Source organism: Notothenia rossii (assembly GCF_949606895.1).
Source record: "Notothenia rossii genome assembly, chromosome: 10".
NCBI classification, from domain to species: Eukaryota; Metazoa; Chordata; class Actinopteri; order Perciformes; family Nototheniidae; genus Notothenia; species Notothenia rossii.
The window spans coordinates 61959895-61981254 of NC_136908.1; the positions used below are offsets into that span (position 1 = coordinate 61959895).

The window sequence follows — 21360 nt, forward strand, 5'->3', positions numbered from 1 at the left end:
CGCCCACCATCTGGACCAGATCAGAGAGGCCATGAACCGCATGCAGGTGAGAACACACACACACACACACTCAATCACACACACACACACACAATCACACACACACACACACACACACACACACACACACACTCAAACAGAGATGGCAAAAGTACACACTTTACTCAAGTAGAAGTACAGATACTCGTGTTTAAAAATACTCTGGTGAAAGTAGAGGTACTGACTAAACTTCTTTACTCAAGTGAAAGTAAAGATGCTTTGAAATGTACTTCAGTAAAAAGTACCCATAACTAGCAGCTATTTTAAAGAGTACCTGACCTCCCTTTATATTAATAGAACAATAATGTCATTGTTAGCTAATGAATGTTTCCATGGTGACCAACGGCAACATGACAACGTTTTCATTGGTCCCTCTTCTTTAGAGAAGACCAGGAAATGATGGATACACGGATCGTGTTCAAATCAATAGGCACGCAATGACTCTAAATAATAATGATCACGCCACCAAACACACATTCAGACTAAAGGAACCAGCATGTTTGGAAAATGAGAGAAGTAGAAAGTACATGTATTTCAGTTCAACATGTAAGAAGTAGAAAGTACAGGTATTTGAGTTCAACATGTAAGAAGTAGAAAGTACAGGTATTTGTGTTCAACATGTAAGAAGTAGAAAGTACAGGTATTTGAGTTCAACATGTAAGAAGTAGAAAGTACAGGTATTTGAGTTCAACATGTAAGAAGTAGAAAGTACAGGTATTTGTGTTCAACATGTAAGAAGTAGAAAGTACAGGTATTTGAGTTCAACATGTAAGAAGTAGAAAGTACAGGTATTTGAGTTCAACATGTAAGAAGTAGAAAGTACAGGTATTTGTGTTCAACATGTAAGAAGTAGAAAGTACAGGTATTTGTGTTCAACATGTAAGAAGTAGAAAGTACAGGTATTTGAGTTCAACATGTAAGAAGTAGAAAGTACAGGTATTTGAGTTCAACATGTAAGAAGTAGAAAGTACAGGTATTTGAGTTCAACATGTGAGAAGTAGAAAGTACAGGTATTTGTGTTCAACATGTAAGAAGTAGAAAGTACAGGTATTTGTGTTCAACATGTAAGAAGTAGAAAGTACAGGTATTTGAGTTCAACATGTAAGAAGTAGAAAGTACAGGTATTTGAGTTCAACATGTAAGAAGTAGAAAGTACAGGTATTTGGGTAAATGTACTGAAAACAACCGTGAATTCATGAAGTCTTTGAACGAAGCTTCTGTTATATATTAAACACGTTCTCTTTCATATCATATTCTATTGACATGTATATGGACTTTTTGTACTACTTTTTATTTTGTATTTTTGTATTTTATTATATATGTTGCATTGTTGGAGGAGCTCAGGTCAGAAGATTTTCATTTTCTACACGGTAGCTTTGTGCATATGACAATATGAATCTTGAATCTTGAATTTCCCTCAACAGAATGAGATCGAGGCGCTGAAATCGGAGAACGATCGCCTCAAATCCAGCGGGAACGCCACGCCAACAGCCCCTCCCCCCAAATCTGCCCGCCCTCCGTCCGAAACCTCAAGCACGTCTTCGTCCTCCTCCCGCCAGTCGCTGGGTCTGTCGCTCAACAACCTGAACATCCCAGACAGCTTCATGTCCGGTGAGATCATGTTCAAAAAGATGTATATCAGTATGTAGTGTCTCTACTTTAAAGAGTCCTCTCCTGCTGATGTTCAGGTGTATATCAGTATGGAGTGTCTCTATTTTAAAGAGTCCTCTCTTGCTGATGTTCAGGTGTATATCAGTATGTAGTGTCTCTACTTTAAAGAGTGCTCTCCTGCTGATGTTCAGGTGTATATCAGTATGTAGTGTCTCTACTTTAAAGAGTCCTCTCTTGCTGATGTTCAGGTGTATATCAGTATGTAGTGTCTCTACTTTAAAGAGTGCTCTCCTGCTGATGTTCAGGTGTATATCAGTATGTAGTGTCTCTACTTTAAAGAGTCCTCTCCTGCTGATGTTCAGGTGTATATCAGTATGTAGTGTCTCTACTTTAAAGAGTCCTCTCCTGCTGATGTTCAGGTGTATATCAGTCTGTAGTGTCTCTACTTTAAAGAGTCCTTTCCTGCTGATGTTCAGGTGTATATCAGTATGTAGTGTCTCTACTTTAAAGAGTCCTCTCCTGCTGATGTTCAGGTGTATATCAGTATGTAGTGTCTCTATTTTAAAGAGTCCTCTCCTGCTGATGTTCAGGTGTATATCAGTATGTAGTGTCTCTACTTTAAAGAGTCCTCTCCTGCTGATGTTCAGGTGTATATCAGTATGTAGTGTCTCTACTTTAAAGAGTCCTCTCCTGCTGATGTTCAGGTGTATATCAGTATGTAGTGTCTCTATTTTAAAGAGTCCTCTCCTGCTGATGTTCAGGTGTATATCAGTATGTAGTGTCTCTACTTTAAAGAGTCCTCTCCTGCTGATGTTCAGGTGTATATCAGTATGTAGTGTCTCTACTTTAAAGAGTCCTCTCCTGCTGATGTTCAGGTGTATATCAGTATGTAGTGTCTCTACTTTAAAGAGTCCTCTCCTGCTGATGTTCAGGTGTATATCAGTATGTAGTGTCTCTACTTTAAAGAGTCCTCTCCTGCTGATGTTCACTTGTATATCAGTATGTAGTGTCTCTACTTTAAAGAGTCCTCTCCTGCTGATGTTCAGGTGTATATCAGTATGTAGTGTCTCTACTTTAAAGAGTCCTTTCCTGCTGATGTTCAGGTGTATATCAGTATGTAGTGTCTCTACTTTAAAGAGTCCTCTCCTGCTGATGTTCAGGTGTATATCAGTATGTAGTGTCTCTACTTTAAAGAGTCCTCTCCTGCTGATGTTCAGGTGTATATCAGTATGAGGTGTCTCTACTTTAAAGAGTCCTCTCCTGCTGATGTTCAGGTGTATATCAGTATGTAGTGTCTCTACTTTAAAGAGTCCTCTCCTGCTGATGATCAGGTTTATATCAGTATGTAGTGTCTCTACTTTAAAGAGTCCTCTCCTGCTGATGTTCAGGTGTATATCAGTATGTAGTGTCTCTACTTTAAAGAGTCCTCTCCTGCTGATGATCAGGTGTATATCAGTATGTAGTGTCTCTACTTTAAAGAGTCCTCTCCTGCTGATGATCAGGTGTATATCAGTATGTAGTGTCTCTACTTTAAAGAGTCCTCTCCTGCTGATGTTCAAGTGTATATCAGTATGTAGTGTCTCTACTTTAAAGAGTCCTCTCCTGCTGATGTTCAAGTGTATATCAGTATGTAGTGTCTCTACTTTAAAGAGTCCTCTCCTGCTGATGTTCAGGTGTATATCAGTATGTAGTGTCTCTACTTTAAAGAGTCCTCTCCTGCTGATGTTCAAGTGTATATCAGTATGTAGTGTCTCTACTTTAAAGAGTCCTCTCCTGCTGATGTTCAGGTGTATATCAGTATGTAGTGTCTAAACTAAATAGGGACTCTTTAAAGCACCACATTTTTGTCTTGTCCCTCAAAGCTGAAGGCTTTTTTTCCCCAGTGTATTACCTCCCTCCATACTTCCCTCAATAAATAAAGAGGAAATAACTGTACACACACACACACACACACACACACACACACACACACACACACACACACACACACACACACACACACACACACACACACACACACACACACACACACACATGAACATGCTGGAGAATCTCTCTTGACAGTGAGTTTTTTGTCGCTCTCACTTCCTGTAATTAAAATGGAAGGCGCAGCTTTTCTCCGAGGACTCGGCGCCGATTAATAGACGAAGGATGAGCAGCGACGCGTGGGAAGCACGAGGCGTTATCATCCACACACAGAGCCGAACACAAAGTGCCTCATTCCCCCTCCGAAAGGCAGTCTGGGAGAACGAGAAAGGAGAGTTTACAGAGAGGGTTTGTTAAAGGTTAAAGGTGTCAGGAAACTTTTTAAATAAGTCTAACTGGAACAAAGAAGAATGATCGGAGTGTTCTCTGTTTGCTGCGGTCGTTCTTTCGTAGTCTGTCCTCGTAGTAGTTATATTTATTTGTTATTCATATGGACATTTAGAGCCGTTTGTCGACCCTGATGGAACGGATCAGCGCGAGGATTAGTGCTCAGTTACATAACAAGCTTTAACAGTGACATCAAAACAAACACAATTCAAGTCAACACAATAACTACCAGAGGCAAAACGTATTACGTAACATCTTTACACTTTCTAATTGTTCTTTTTTAATAAATTTCTTTAAAATAAAGATGTTTCCACAGCTCTTTAAACCAGTTAGTAAACGACTACAGACACACACATCTGTTTTAAAGTAGTGTATGCAAACTAATGACTAAAATGACTTGTCCTCAGAGTGTGAGACAACATGTTTTGTATATACAGCGAGTTTGAAATGAGGAAAAAGCTTCTCTTATAGTGTGAGGAAAGAACTGTACACACACACACACACACACACACACACACACACACACACACACACACACACACACACACACACACACACACACACACACACACACACACTCACACAGACACACACACACACACACACACACACACACACACACACACACACACACACACTCACACAGACACACACACACACACACACACACACACACTCACACAGACACACTCTCACACACACACACACAGACACACACACACACTCACACACACACACACACACACACACACAGACACACACACACACACACACACACAGACTCACACACACACACACACAAACACACACACACACACACACACACTCACACACACACACACACACACACACACACACAGACTCACACACACACACACACACACACACACACACACACACACAGACTCACACATACACATACACACACACACACACACACACACACACACACACACACACACACACACACACACACACACACACACAGACTCACATACACATACACACACACAGACACACACACACACACACACACACACAGACACACAGACAGACAGACAGACAGACAGACAGACAGACAGACAGACAGACAGACAGACAGACAGACAGACAGACAGACAGACAGACACACAGACTCTCACACACACACACACACAAACACACACACACACACACACACACACACAGACAGACAGACAGACAGACAGACAGACAGACAGACAGACAGACAGACAGACAGACAGACAGACAGACAGACAGACAGACAGACAGACAGACAGACAGACAGACTCACACACACACACACACACGCCCTGGCGACCGGACATATTCTTCATAAAACTAATAATATGGTGCAATAATCGGGCAGTTCGATGTGTTTTACCATAAAAAAGTATCTTGTGCGCACAAATTAATAAAATGTGGCCTCGTTTTATTTATTTGTCTCTCTATGAACCCTCCAGGGCTCCGTAATGTACCTATATGTTCACTTTGTTTTATGGGGTCTTATCTGTCGGAGAGAAATCATTAATTTTTTTTATCCTCATAGCTTTTACCTCCTTGTGTCTCTTAACCTGAGCACATGTTATATTCTGCTGCATGGACCTTTCAAAGTTCATAACAAATAATCTGAGGGGAATTTCTTGTTGTGTGTTTTTAACTTGTGATGTGTCTTTTTGAAACGCACTTTGAGCTGCATGTGTTGTATGGAAAGTGCTATCTAAATAAAGCTTTCTTATTATTATTATTATAGGTTGGTTGCTAACAGAACGTTTTATTTTTTTATTCCAGATATTCTGCTGGACGACAGCTACGAGGGAAATCTGCGAAAAGAAGGACGAAGTGTTCGGATAGTGGTGACCATCAGCAGAGGGCCGTACTCTACCAAGGTCAGGAGAGGAAGAAGAGATTCAAGATTCAAGGCTTTTATTGTCCTTTGTACATTAGCTACGGTGTAGTTATGTGCTTGAAGATATTAGGTCACAGGCTCCTCCGATAATGGTGCAAGTAAATGAAGAAGAGTTTCTCTGCAGCTGAAATGTTCTAACGTGTTTGTATCAACTCTTCAGGGTAAACAGAGCCACTCGTACCTGATTGGGTCTATAGGTGTGAGCGGGAAAACCAAGTGGGACGTCCTGGATGGAGTCATTCGACGTCTCTTCAAGGTAAACACAACATACACACACTCTCGTCGAAGGATTATTGAAATGTGGAGGATCCTTCAGATTCTAACGAGTGCTTCTTTAAGGGAGTCACTCACAGAACAAACCAACAAAAACCCTCATATGAAATCAAATCGTAAAAATAACGATTTTATCAAATTCATTTTTTTTTTTTTTTTCACAAAAGTGCCAGAAATAGGGCGAAGCCTGCGAGGTAGTTCAGGCAGTCAACTCGAGCACCAATGATACGTTAACACGTGACGCACCTCGTCCCTCTTACAACCAACCAATCACATTCTCCTAAACATGCCGCTCTATTGAAGCTGCCAGGTCTTCCTGCCTCTGCCTCGCTCATGCTGCTGCTGCTGCTGTGTTCACTTGCTATTGCTGCGTTCATGTTGCTACTGCTCGTCTGCCACACCACCACCCCAGCTTCCACCCCAGCCTCCACCCCAGCTTCCACACCAGCCTCCACCCCAGCCTCCACCCCAGCCTCCACCCCACCTTCCACCCCAGCTTCCACCCCAGCTTCACCCCAGCCTCCACCTGTAGGCTCGGGGGTTAGTTATCTAATCATCACTCAATGTTCTTTGTAAATCTGTGGAGTGATGAGGCCCGAGCCTAGACGCCAAACTCAAACTATATGCTGCTTATAATAAACATATTAAGAAACACGTGAGTTGTCTGACTGAAATAGATAACTTGAAATTGGTTGAAAAATGTCATAAGCCCCACCCCCAATACATTCAAAAATAAAACCCCACCACTTTTTTTCTCCTACATGCATGAATTTAATATATGTTACTTATACGAGGCATTCATTGGATGTGTTATTTGCATGTATGTAAATGACCTGTTACATGCCTTAAACAATTCGTACAAAAAATGTTTGGTTTTTTATTATCCAATAATAGATAACATTTAAGTTTCAAGCAAAAGTGCAGTTTGTTGATACACACTCTCGTCGAAGGATTATTTAAATTGCGAGGATCCTTCATATTTGAGTGCTTCTGTTCGATGATTGTCCATAATGCATGTGTGTATCCTCTGAGCTGCTGGAACAACCACCGTATTATGACCGTTTAATCTGTTACAATCTAGTTATCTGTACTATTTGATTTATTCCCTCCCTCCCTGCAGGAGTATGTGTTTCGGGTGGACCCTCTCACCAGTCTGGGTCTCAGCTCGGACAGCATCGTCTGCTACAGGATGGGCGATGTGATTCGCTCTCACACCTCCAAAGTGCCTGAGCTGCTGCCCTGCGGCTACCTGGTGGGCGACAGCAACATCATCAAGGTCAACCTCAAGGGTACGGAGCTCCTATTACAGGAATACAGCTGATGTAGAAACCAGCGTAGGAATAGAGAGACAAATATTAACTATAACTGCATTTACAAGGCTTAAATCTACTTTAAAGAGTCCTCTCCTGCTGATGTTCAGGTGTATATCAGTATGTAGTGTCTCTACTTTAAAGAGTCCTCTCCTGATGATGTTCAGGTGTATATCAGTATGTAGTGTCCCTACTTTAAAGAGTCCTCTCCTGCTGATGTTCAGGTATATATCAGTATGTAGTATCTCTACTTTAAAGAGTCCTCTCCTGCTGATGTTCAGGTGTATATCAGTATGTAGTATCTCTACTTTAAAGAGTCCTCTCCTGCTGATGTTCAGGTGTATATCAGTATGTAGTGTCCCTACTTTAAAGAGTCCTCTCCTGCTGATGTTCAGGTGTATATCAGTATGTAGTGTCTCTACTTTAAAGAGTCCTCTCCTGCTGATGTTCAGGTGTATATCAGTATGTAGTGTCTCTACTTTAAAGAGTCCTCTCCTGCTGATGTTCAGGTGTATATCAGTATGTAGTGTCTCTACTTTAAAGAGTCCTCTCCTGCTGATGTTCAGGTGTATATCAGTATGTAGTATCTCTACTTTAAAGAGTCCTCTCCTGCTGATGTTCAGGTGTATATCAGTATGTAGTGTCTCTACTTTAAAGAGTCCTCTCCTGCTGATGTTCAGGTGTATATCAGTATCTAGTGTCTCTACTTTAAAGAGTCCTCTCCTGCTGATGTTCAGGTGTATATCAGTATGTAGTATCTCTACTTTAAAGAGTCCTCTCCTGCTGATGTTCAGGTGTATATCAGTATGTAGTGTCTCTACTTTAAAGAGTCCTCTCCTGCTGATGTTCAGGTGTATATCAGTATGTAGTGTCTCTACTTTAAAGAGTCCTCTCCTGCTGATGTTCAGGTGTATATCAGTATGTAGTGTCTCTACTTTAAAGAGTCCTCTCCTGCTGATGTTCAGGTGTATATCAGTATGTAGTGTCTCTACTTTAAAGAGTCCTCTCCTGCTGATGTTCAGGTGTATATCAGTATGTAGTGTCTCTACTTTAAAGAGTCCTCTCCTGCTGATGTTCAGGTGTATATCAGTATGTGGTATCTCTACTTTAAAGAGTCCTCTCCTGCTGATGTTCAGGTGTATATCAGTATGTAGTGTCTCTACTTTAAAGAGTCCTCTCCTGCTGATGTTCAGGTGTATATCAGTATGTAGTGTCTCTACTTTAAAGAGTCCTCTCCTGCGGATGTTCAGGTGTATATCAGTATGTAGTGTCTCTACTTTAAAGAGTCCTCTCCTGCTGATGTTCAGGTGTATATCAGTACGTAGTGTCTCTACTTTAAAGAGTCCTCTCCTGCTGATGTTCAGGTGTATATCAGTATGTAGTGTCTCTACTTTAAAGAGTCCTCTCCTGCTTCCCTCCAGGAGTTAAGGAGAACAGCATCGACAGCCTGGTGTTTGACACTCTGATCCCTAAGCCCATCATCCAGCGGTACCTGAACCTTCTGATGGAGCACCGGCGGATCATCCTCTCCGGACCCAGCGGCACCGGGAAGTCCTTCCTCGCCGCCAAACTGGCCGAGTTCATAATCTCCCAGCTGGGCCAGCAGGTGACCGAGCACAACGTGGCCAGCTTCAACGTGGACCAGAACTCCAGCAAGGTAGGGTTACACTTTGGATGCATGATCCAATTCTATTTATTTATGTTTTTGTAATATGCTTTCACCCAGTCTGCCAATATAGAACATAGAACAGAATAGAAGAATAGAATATATCTGTATTGTCATCATACGAAGTACAACGACATTTCTTTGGCAACTCTCACCGCAGTAAAAAAATAGACACTATAAATAAATAAGAGGGGTAAAAGCAGAGGTAGTAGCGATGACAGTGCAACGAGATAAAATTCAATGTCAACGTGCAAATTTACTCTTACAGTCTAAATATATATTAGTAAAATAGTAGTTGGTGTCTGTCTGTCTGTCTGTCTGTCTGTCTGTCTGTCTGTCTGTCTGTCTGTCTGTCTGTCTGTCTGTGTGTCTGTCTGTCTGTCTGTCTGTCTGTCTGTCTGTCTGTCTGTCTGTCTGTCTGTCTGTCTGTCTGTCTGTCTGTCTGTCTGTGTGTGTGTGTGTGTGTGTGTGTGTGTGTGTGTGTGTGTGTGTGTGTGTGTGTGTGTGTGTGTGTGTGTGTGTGTGTGTGTGTGTGTGTGTGTGTGTGTGTGTGTGTGGGTGGGGGTGGGTGGGTGGATGCGTTGGTGTGTGCGTGCGTTGGTGTGTGTGTGTGTGCGTTGTGTCTGTGTGCGTGCGTGCGCGAGCGTTGGTGTGTGCGTGCGTGGGTGGGTGCGTGCGTTGGTGTGTGTGTGTGCGTTGTGTCTGTGTGCGTTGGTGTGTGTGCGTGCGCGCGCGAGCGTCGGTGCGTGGGTGCGTGCGTGCGTTGGTGTGTGTGTGTGTGTGTGTGTATCTACAGTGTAGCTTCATCTTAGTGATGTTCATCTCTCTGATTGTATGTAAAGCGTCTTTGAGCATTAGGACAAGAGCTTTATACAAATCCAATGTATTATTATTAATATTATTAGTATCTTAGGTAATTCCTACATCTCCCAGAATGCACTTTACCCAGTGGTGGAATGTTACTAAAATTTTGAATGCACAATTTTTACAGTGTAGAATTACTACTTACTACTTTAACTTAGCGATGAAATCTGAGTACTCATTCCGCCACTGCTCACCAACAAAGAGCAGATTCTCAGAGATGAACTGTCTCTACACTTTGGTCCATAAGGGACTGAGATGATTTTGCTTTCTCTAAACCCAAGTGATAACCTTTCTCTCCAGGACCTGCGTCAGTACCTGTCCAACCTGGCGGAGCAGTGTAACTCAGAGGATTCGGACACGGAGCTTCCCACGGTGGTGATCCTCGACAACCTGCACCACATCGGATCCCTGAGCGACATTTTCAACGGCTTCCTCAACTGCAAGTACCACAAATGGTGAGGCAGAGGTGCAGTATAGGAAGAGCCAAAAGAACTGAAATGTGTCGTTATATCAAATATCAATATTGGAAGAGCAGGAATTACATCATGTTTCCCTGGCTTTGGTGCTATACTCTGGGATTTCTTTGTAAGATACTCTTTTTTAAATATAATGTGTTTTTAAATTCCTCCTAAAAATGTAATCTTATGTCAAAATAACACATCTTTATTTGTCCATCTCTCCATCCAGCCCTTACGTTATCGGGACCATGAACCAGGGAGTGTCCTCTTCTCCTAACCTGGAGTTACACCACAACTTCAGGTTTGTGACACACACACACACACACACACACACACACACACACACACACCATGTATACATCACTTCAGGGACATTACATTGACTTACATAGATTTCCTGGAGACTTATCCTAACCTTAACCAACACATGACTAACCTTTACCCTTACCCTAACCCTAACCAAGTATTCACCCTAAAATTAATGATTCCCCTTATGGGGACCTCCATTTTGTCCCCATAAGGGAGACGAGTCCCCACACGTGACTGTGTAGACAGATTTGGGTCCCCACAAGGATAGTAATGCTAGACCACACATACCACACACACAGACACAGACACACACACACACACACACACACACACACACACCACAACCTTCCCTTAGGGAGTTTTACTTCAAGATATTATTGCAATATCTATTTATATCTACACTGAACAAAAATATAAACGCAGCACTTTTTTTTTTGCTTCCATTTTTCATGAGATGAACTCAAAGATCTAAAACATTTTCTATATACACAAAATAACCATTTCTCTCAAATATTGTTCACAAATCTGAAAGAATCTGTGATAGTGAGCACTTCTCCTTTGCCGAGATAATCCATCCCACCTCACAGGTGTGGCATATCAAGATGCTGATTAGACAGCATGATTATTGCACAGGTGTGCCTTAGGCTGGCCACAATAAAAGGCCACTCTGAAACGTGCAGTTTTGCTTTATTGGGGGGGTCTGGGGGGGTCCGAAAACCAGTCAGTATCTGGTGTGAGGATTAGGGTTAGGGTTAGGGTTAGGGTAATGCTGTGAATCGAGTGGCCCATGGTGGTGGTGGGGTTATGGTATGGGCAGGCGTATGTTATGGACGATGAACACAGGCCACTCTTGATTGGTGATGAGCAGACATCCACTGAGAGATGTCAGCTAGACAAGCAGAGATGCGTGCGACGACCTGGGTCTCTGAGCGGGGAAAGGACAGAATGAATTGGGTGTCGTCAGCGTAGCAGTGGTATGAAAAACCATGCGGGCTAATGACAGATCCGAGCGAGTTTGTGTACAAGGAGAAGAGGAGGGGACCAAGAACAGAGCCCTGAGGGACCCCTGTAGTTATTTGACAAGGGTCGGACTCCGACCCTCTCCAAGTAACCCTGTAGGTGCGGTCTTTGAGGTATGAGGTGAGGAGGGAACTAAAGGAGCATAGATATACTTGTATACGTAGGATCGTATAAAATGTACAGATTTACAGAAAACAATATGCATAAAAAGATGTAATCATTATTCCAGGCAGCGCTGCAATGAAATCCCTTGGCTAATTAATCTTGTTAAACAAAAGTAATTAGACCATAATGCATGTTCTGATTAAGGATCATGCTTCCTCTTGGCATGTTTGACTAGCTGATCATTCGGCAAACATAACGTCATCAAGAAAGGCTTATCACGTGAATACTAGGGCTGTCAAACGATTACAATTTTTAATCAGATTAATCACAGCTTAAAAATGTATTAATCATGATTAATCACCATTCGAACTATGTCCAAAATATGCCATTTCTTTATGTATATTGTTGTGGGAATGGAAAGATAAATGAAAGAAGGCGGATATATCCATTTAACATACAGTATGTACGTATGTATACCGCTGCCACTGGTGGGATCATGTATGGGGCGGGCCATTCTGCGCATGCGTTAAATGCGTTAAATATTTTAACGCAATTAATTCAAAAAATGAATTACCACCATTAACGCGATAATTTTGACAGCATTAGAGAATACATTTCAGTAAAGTCAACCCAATTCTCTTTGACTGCTTCGTTTATTTCCTCCTCTGCTTTTGTTTTTTAATGGTCTCCGTGTGTTCTGTCTCAGGTGGGTGTTGTGCACCAACCACACCGAGCCGGTGAAAGGGTTTCTGGGACGTTTCCTGCGGAGGAAGCTGATCGAGACGGAGATCAATAAGAGCTCGAGGAGCAACGATCTGATCAAGATCATCGACTGGATCCCCAAAACCTGGCAGCACCTCAACGGGTTCCTGGAGGCTCACAGCTCCTCCGACGTCACCATAGGTACGATTTACCAGAGAGGGCAAAAGTATCTCACTGCAGTGTTACTTCTGAAGTTAAAATGTCTTGTATCAGCTGTATAGACATATTCTGAATAGATATTAGAGAAATAAAAGAGTTTGAGTTTTTGTAGAGTAACGAAAAGGCACTAAGATTATATTATTAAATGTCTTCTTTGTCCCTCAGGCCCCCGTCTCTTCCTGTCCTGTCCGATGGATGTAGAAGGATCCAGAGTTTGGTTCACAGATCTGTGGAACTACTCCCTGGTTCCCTATCTGCTGGAGGCCGTCAGGGAGGGGCTTCAGGTACAAGAGCTCAACACATGAACTCTCTATGAGACTTTAAAGAGTCCTCTCTCCTGCTGATGTTCAGGTGTATGTTTTTAATCAATATATCACAGCTCTCAGATATATCCAGAACCTGTCCCTGATTGGCTGAAACACCAAACAGATCATTGCAGCATTACCCATAATCCCCTCTGTTTCAGGCCTGTTTCCAAAGTGCTGATTATCTGTCTGTTACTTTAGATTAAAATAAGGAGCCCCTCCCCACGCCCCTCTGAGAGAGACTTGGTTACAAAGAACTCAATGGTGCTCTAGGAAGAGATTCAGGTGATAAGGGGGGGGGGGGGGGGGTTACCTTGGTTACTGATTGGCTAATGGTTACACAAGACAAAACATCGTGATGACATCATAAAGTGGCCAAAATCTGATCAGCTCATTTTCAGACAGGTTTTTATAGAAATGGATCAAAAAGAGAGAGAATCTTTGTTCCTGAAACTTTCAGAGTCTCTTTCCACAGAGGGGACACATGTTGATGTAGAAGAGACATGGAGAAGAGGGGACACATGTTGATGTAGAAGAGACATGGAGAAGAGGGGACACATGTTGATGTAGAAGAGACATGAAGAAGAGGGGACACATGTTGATGTAGAAGAGACATGAAGAAGAGGGGACACATGTTGATGTAGGAGAGACATGGAGAAGAGGGGACACATGTTGATGTAGAAGAGACATGGAGAAGAGGGGACACATGTTGATGTAGAAGAGACATGAAGAAGAGGGGACACATGTTGATGTAGAAGAGACATGAAGAAGAGGGGACACATGTTGATGTAGGAGAGACATGGAGAAGAGGGGACACATGTTGATGTAGAAGAGACATGAAGAAGAGGGGACACATGTTGATGTAGAAGAGACATGGAGAAGAGGGGACACATGTTGATGTAGAAGAGACATGAAGAAGAGGGGACACATGTTGATGTAGAAGAGACATGGAGAAGAGGGGACACATGTTGATGTAGAAGAGACATGAAGAAGAGGGGACACATGTTGATGTAGAAGAGACATGGAGAAGAGGGAACACATGTTGATGTAGAAGAGACATGAAGAAGAGGGGACACATGTTGATGTAGGAGAGACATGAAGAAGAGGGGACACATGTTGATGTAGAAGAGACATGAAGAAGAGGGGACACATGTTGATGTAGGAGAGACATGATGAAGAGGGGACACATGTTGATGTAGAAGAGACATGAAGAAGAGGGGACACATGTTGATGTAGAAGAGACATGAAGAAGAGGGGACACATGTTGATGTAGAAGAGACATGGAGAAGAGGGGACACATGTTGATGTAGAAGAGACACAAAGAAGAGGGGACACATGTTGATGTAGAAGAGACATGAAGAAGAGGGGACACATGTTGATGTAGAAGAGACATGAAGAAGACGGGACACATGTTGATGTAGAAGAGACACAAAGAAGAGGGGACACATGTTGATGTAGGAGAGACATGAAAACCTAACCCGAACACATCTGTTTTCTGATATCCCCTGCAGTTATACGGGAAGAGAGCAGTGTGGGAGGACCCCTCTAAGTGGGTGAACGACACGTACCCGTGGGGCGGCGCCTCGCAGCAGCCGGACGCTCAGACTCTGCTGCAGCTGAGGCCGGAGGACGTGGGCTACGACAGCTACAGCTCCTCCAAGGAGGGAGCCTCCTCCAAACAGGTGTCCCAGAGCGACACCGATGGAGACCCCCTGGTGAGGAACACACACCATGAACACCTGGAGTGAAGGAGAAGTCTTTGTAAAGCTTTTTTTACAACAGTAGTACTAGTAGTAACAAGCACCAGTATAATGTAGGAGAATATGGAAGGACTGGCAGTATGGGGTGGAATCTGAGCTAAGTGATGTTGGATTCAATTCTACAAATCTAATACATAAATATCTAGTAGATAGTATATAGTGTATTATATATAGGCAGCAGACACATTTCTTTACCCAAATATCTAGATTTCTTATTTTCTAAGGCCACACTGTTCTGTTGTCTCACATAATACACTTCAGTCAAATGTATTTATGCAACATAAATAAGACATAAAAACAATTAAACTAATTTGAAAAAACGTGTGATCCATAAGTAACGGGAAGTTACTACTTAATATAATCAGGTCACATCACTTATATATTTTTGATACTCAGATTACATCTCGTAACAGATAATATTGTTTGTACCCTAACCCTCCTTGTCTGTGTTTTTCAGATGAACATGTTGCTACGGTTACAGGAAGCGGCCAATTACTCGAGCACGCAGAGCTACGACAGCGACAGCACCAGTCACCATGACGACCAGCTGGACTCCTCGCTGGAGTCGGCGCTATGAGACCCCCCCGTGGTGCCCAGATACATACCATAATATAATATAATATATATATGAAAAGTTTTATCATCCAAAAGGGTACAGCGGGCCACCATTCACATTACAAACGGTGCAATACTGAGTCTAAATATTGCCAACCTGGTGGACAAAGTGTCAAAGAATCCTTTTATTTTAAACACAGATCATGTTTTATTGGATGTATGACATTTTAGAATACAACTTTTCATATATGTGCCGGCAGGAAGGAGTCAGCTGTGATGAGACACAGAAAAAAAAAAAAAGACCAAGCCAAGAATTTAAAACTGGATTATTCTTTTTTTTCAAATCCCAGATATGTATCTTCAGATGTTTACAACGGGAGGGTGGGGTGTTCTGTTGTTTATGTCTCTCCTTGTTTACAGAGGTGCTTCACACACACACACACACACACACACACACACACACACACACACACACACACACACACACACTCATGCACTTACACACGGGCAGCAGGAGGACACTGACTTTTAATCACTGGCTGTAAACGGTTCAACCAAAACATCCAGACGACGCCTTTTCTAACAAAGACCAATCTTTACACCCTTGTCTCTGAGCCCACCTGTACATTAGAATACATTAACCCTCCTCTCGTGGTCATTTCTCCCCCAGTGAACATTTTTATTTTTAACCAGAGGTGGAAGAAGTATTCAGATGCTTCACTTGAGTAAAAGTACCAACACATTATTGTCAAAATACTTACAAAATCTTACTTTACAAAATATTATCTAAAAAAGATTCTTACAGAATAACATTCAAAGTAATCGTTGTGCAGAAAAATTGCCTTTATGTGTGTATATGATTATTGTTACATCTCTAGATAATCGAGTAGCATGTTACTGTTATAGACAAACAAAGTTCGGATTGACTTTTGGAAAAATATTTAAATAATGTGAGCCTTTTTTTTAACAAAATACATCTCTAAAAATGTAACTAGTGGATTAAGTTAGTCCACTTTTAAATGTAGTGGAGTATGAAGTTGCATCAAATGGAAATACTCAAAATTGTACTTCGTTACTTCCCACCTCTGGTTTGAACTGCTCTTACATTAACACAAAAACATTCATCATCACCACATTATATTTAATTCCCTTTAAGCTGTAAAATGTCTCAGACTTCTGGTTCACATCAGTCACTGCGGGAAATATACAAAGAGAGGAGGCACCAAAAAAGGTATTCCTAAATGAACTTATTTCCCTATTTGTGGGTGTGTATTATCTGATAGGGTTACCCATTCATTTCCTATGGCGACATTTTTGACCAGGAACACCATTCATCAATGAAAGTGGGGATAAATGCCTACTGTGGAGGATATCATAAGGCCTTGAAGCAATCAAATGTAAAACACAATATTTATGATTGAAGAAAGTAGTAAGTTGGTCAGATTTTACCCGACAGGAGGGTTAAGGTGAATCCGGGTGATGTACCGCCCTCTGGTGGCCACAATGGAGGTTAGCATGAGACATTTGAAAAGCCTCTGCAGACAAACTAGCTCCACAATAATTACATTTTTACACACACACACACACACACACACACACACACACACACACACACACTCACACACTCACACACACACACCCCTTCTGATCTGAGGTCAGTTGAGCTTCATGGTGCTCAGTCCTCTGCTCCTCAAGCACAACAAAAGTGCTTAATTGTCCGTGTGTCATTCAGTCACATTTCTACTGTGAAGAACAAAATGGAAAAAAGTGCCAATGTTTTTGATTTTACTGCCAAATGTGCACACACAAACACAGAGACTTAACATCACGGGGTTGTAAACTTAGATTAAGTTGTTCTTGGCCTTGCACGCTCTGCAGTCCGTTGTCAATGTAGCTTAGCATCTCACCGAACCGTCTTCATTGACTGCTTGCTAATCCCCTCTTTTCAACAGAGTTTCAACAATCATTTGCAAACTTTCTCGAGTTCAAGACGTACTCAGTATTTAAGCAGTTTGGAGGGTTAGTTAGTTGCAAAGGATATATGAGTGTCTTATTAGCCTGACTTGCTCTTTGTTGAACTTGGAGAAAGCAACTCCAGCAGATATTGCTCTGAGATAGCGTTAGCATAGCATTCGAAAAAACCTTTAATTAACTACACGGGGAAATTATTTCATATCTACTTTATTTCTTTATCTGGTTAACAATATATATCACAATACAGCATGGTATCTGTGAGAAATGTTATCTTAAAAAGATCAAATGTATTGATTTAACACCCAGCCCTACTGAATATATAATGAGAAAAAAGGTATGCAAGCTAATCAGCAAAACAGATGTATGATAGAAATTAAATAGAGGTTTGATTTGACTTTGCTTTACACTGCAGAACTATCTGATGTTTATGTCGATATCTAACTGAAGCCGGCAAGAATGCTAACCGTTAGCTAGGCAAATAACACGAGTCATTAAAAAGTCTAACGTTAGCTTAATTAGCTAGCCACATCTGTTATTGTTAGCTGCATTGGTGCGAGAACCCAACGCCTGACAGACCGGAGAGAAACCGGGCTTAGCAAACAGTCATCGCTGATTCATTTTTGACTTTAGTGTTAGCTGCATGAAAATCACACGGGTGGGTTTCCTGCAAGAAAAGCAGAACACTGATATGTCAACGCCTCGGCTTCAACCGATATGAGTCAACGCTGATCAGTAAAAGTGAATTAATGCAAGCTTACTGTCCAGCTTGCTAAGCGTCTGCACCTATGTGGAATCCTTGAGGTACCAAAAAAAGAGTCCAAAGTGTTTTGACAAATGCAAGAGGAGGGAACAACGATACTGGTGCTTTCTCACTGCCTTAAATGTGCAAAAGAGCGGGAGGAATCCTCGACTCCCATTGGCTAAAGTGAGAAAAAGACTGTCAGACGAAGCTGTCAGAGAAACAGCTTTTTTCAGTTTCATTTCTCGCTCCCTCTTCCTCCAAACCGCCCTTTTTATTTGTGTTTCTGACAGTTAAAGTATAAAAGAGTTGAAGCTGTCTATGACTTTAAAAACTGACCAATATTGTAAAAACATTTAAAAAGGGGTGGGGTATTTTTTAAGTTGTCGTTTTCCGGCACAGTTGAGCTGGGCTCACTTGAACTGACAGGAGCACAACCAAACTGTTTTGGGTTTTCTAGCCTGACGAGCATGTTTTAAAAGCTTTTTAACGAAGAGACCTTTTTTTTCCGTTGTGTATGCGTGTATTGGACGGAAGCCATTTTGAATTTTGATTGTCCTCTCTTTGTTTTTATCGAGTGGGTTGGTTTTGCACACTTTGAGGTTTGGGGTGGGTTGTAAATACTTAAGTCTTGCACAGTGAATCAAAGATACCCTGTTGGTGTTACAGTATGCTTAAGCCGCTGAGTAAATTATTGTACCTTTTGAAAACAGAGAGTAAAAAAAAAAAATGCAAAAACTCAACACGCTGTCAGAAAACAGGTGTGTGTCTTGTGGATGTTTTGCCTATGCAAGAGGCATACGGTGTACAGTAAGAAAACGTTTTTAAATTCACTAAAATCACCTAAAATAGGAACTTTCTCAGTATTCCCCCCCCCTCCAAGTCTAGTTGCAAACTCCTGTTGTGAACCTGGAAATGTTGAATACCCCAAAATATATGATATAATGTATAGTCCGGGTCCCTAGCTTATAGAAACGGCCAGATGCTAACTTGCATATGTTGGGCAATTTGCACTATTAGCATAAGTGGCGTTAATAAGCATATGCAGACAATAGTTAAGAAATGTTTTGGTTTTGGAGGTTATTGGAGATGCTGAATCCATTTCTGATGTTTTCAGGATCCTAAATGGCAGATTTAACCAGAAAGTGGCCATATTTGTAAACCCATTTTGCTGATTTTGATGAATTTTGTGTCTATTTTAAAGCTTTAGACTAGAGGGCTCAAAACTGCTGCTTATGATCCTAAAAATATCAGAAATTGATTCAACATCCTCAGAACCCCTAGCAATTGTTACGCTATTGTCAACATATGCTTATTAATGTTAATGTGACTTATGCTAACTGTACAAACATCTGCAAGTTAGCATCCGGCAGTTTCTATATGCTAGGGTCCCATACTATACATTTCTAACATAAAACTTTGGGGTACTTTCCAGGTTCTCACTGATGGCAACTAGACTATCCTGCAATAATAATATCTGGATCCTCTCCGTCTTTAGGGAATGCCTAAGATGTTATTTCCTCAGATGCACTTCCTCTCTGGACATTTTCACCCGAGTTTACCTTATAGGCCTGCCAGCTGTCCGAAGGCACCGTACTGTAATCATTTACCAACAACCGGTGCTACTTTAGTCGAAAACTATCGGAGATTAAGGAGTCATGTTGTCACAACCTCAGGACAATCCTACCTGTGTTCAACCTCAAATCTGCTGCTTAGCCTCCAATGGGTCGCACATAAATCTACCGGCCTTGTAAGGTTGTGTAGTTGCATGATAAGGGGTTAGTAAACAACTCCTTATACAGTTACACCAATGTTTAAAGGTCCCCTATCATACTGTTTTTCATCAATATGTTATAGGTCTCAGATATATACAGAACATGTCTCTGATTGGCTGAAACACCAAACAGATCATTGCAGCATTACCCATAATCCCCTCTGTTTCAGCCCTGTTTCAAAAGTGCTGAATCTGTGTCTGTGGCTTTAAATGCTAATGAGCTGCTGCTGGCCACGCCCCTCTGAGAGATATTTGGTTACAAATAACTCAATGGTGTATTAGGAGGAGATTCAGGTGATAAGGTGTGTGTGGGGGGGGGGGTTACCTTGGTTGCTGATTGGCTAATGGTTACACTAGCCGAAAAATTGTTATGACATCATAAAGTGGCCAAAATCTGATCAGCTCATTTTCAGACAGGTTTTTATAGAAATGGATCAAAAAGAGAGAGAATCTTTGTTCCTGAAACTTTCAGAGTCTCTTTCCACAGAGGGGACACATGTTGATGTAGAAGAGACATGGAGAAGAGGGGACACATGTTGATGTAGAAGATACATGAAGAAGAGGGGACACATGTTGATGTAGAAGAGACATGAGGAAGAGGGGACACATGTTGGTGTAGAAGAGACATGAAGAAGAGGGGACACATGTTGATGTAGAAGAGACATGGAGAAGAGGGGACACATGTTGATGTAGAAGAGACGTGACAAGGTGGATTTTGCATAATAGGGGACCTTTAAGATCTGATCCACACTTCTGTAGGCCGAGAGTTCCCGATCTAGCAGAACTTTAACAGTGTTTTACACCATAGTGTTGACGACCCGCTGGTCAGTTTTCCCACTGTACACTTATTGCAGTTACATCTCAGTTATAGCATTTACTCTGGTTTGAGAGAAGGTTTTCTTGTTTTTGGGTGAAACATTTGTCCTTAAATGTTTTATATTTTGTACATTTGTATGTAACATATCATGTAAATATACAGAGACAGTGTTTTAACTCATCTGGAGGATTTTGTAGTCTTTGTAAAGCCCTAATAAATGGTATTTGGTGTCACACAAGCAAACAACATGCTGACTTTCTTTATTTGTCTAATGGAAATGTCCTTTTTTCAGGTCTGTTTTGGCAAGTTTATGGGGTAAAGGCATCAGAAGTGAATACTTGAATGCTAAAATTATAACAAATACTAATTCAAAGTATGGTACATTTACAACACACAGTACAAGTATTTTTCAGTTGGCTATTAATTTCTCAGACCAGAGGAACTCAACTTCAATACAATCCTTTATTTATGCTGCTTTGATGCACAACATTGTCAATTCAATTGTCAACTCAGGTTCAATGTTTTTTTTTTTTAAATACTTGAACAATAGAGGTTTTATTTCTAGAATCAGAATGGTAAAAAATAAAGACAATATTTACACAAATTATAATTATGTGAGGAACTGAATACAGTTAAAT

The 21360-nt window shown here is 41.4% G+C and overlaps 1 protein-coding gene across 1 annotated transcript in view; it reads left to right on the top strand.

The window, feature by feature from the left end:
- Positions 1-20966, top strand: part of nav3 (neuron navigator 3) — a 228920-nt gene extending 207954 nt beyond the window's left edge. Inside the window, exons 29-40 of the mRNA XM_079655695.1 lie at positions 1-46; positions 1464-1650; positions 5755-5852; positions 6033-6128; positions 7266-7434; positions 8877-9112; positions 10286-10440; positions 10673-10744; positions 12584-12780; positions 12964-13082; positions 14615-14818; positions 15321-20966. The exon at positions 1-46 is cut by the window's left edge and continues 108 nt beyond it. Of these exons, the coding sequence (XP_079511821.1) occupies positions 1-46; positions 1464-1650; positions 5755-5852; positions 6033-6128; positions 7266-7434; positions 8877-9112; positions 10286-10440; positions 10673-10744; positions 12584-12780; positions 12964-13082; positions 14615-14818; positions 15321-15440 (1699 nt within the window). The 3' untranslated portion in view covers positions 15441-20966. The remainder of the gene's footprint in view (positions 47-1463; positions 1651-5754; positions 5853-6032; positions 6129-7265; positions 7435-8876; positions 9113-10285; positions 10441-10672; positions 10745-12583; positions 12781-12963; positions 13083-14614; positions 14819-15320) is intronic.
- Positions 20967-21360: the final 394 nt, after the last annotated feature.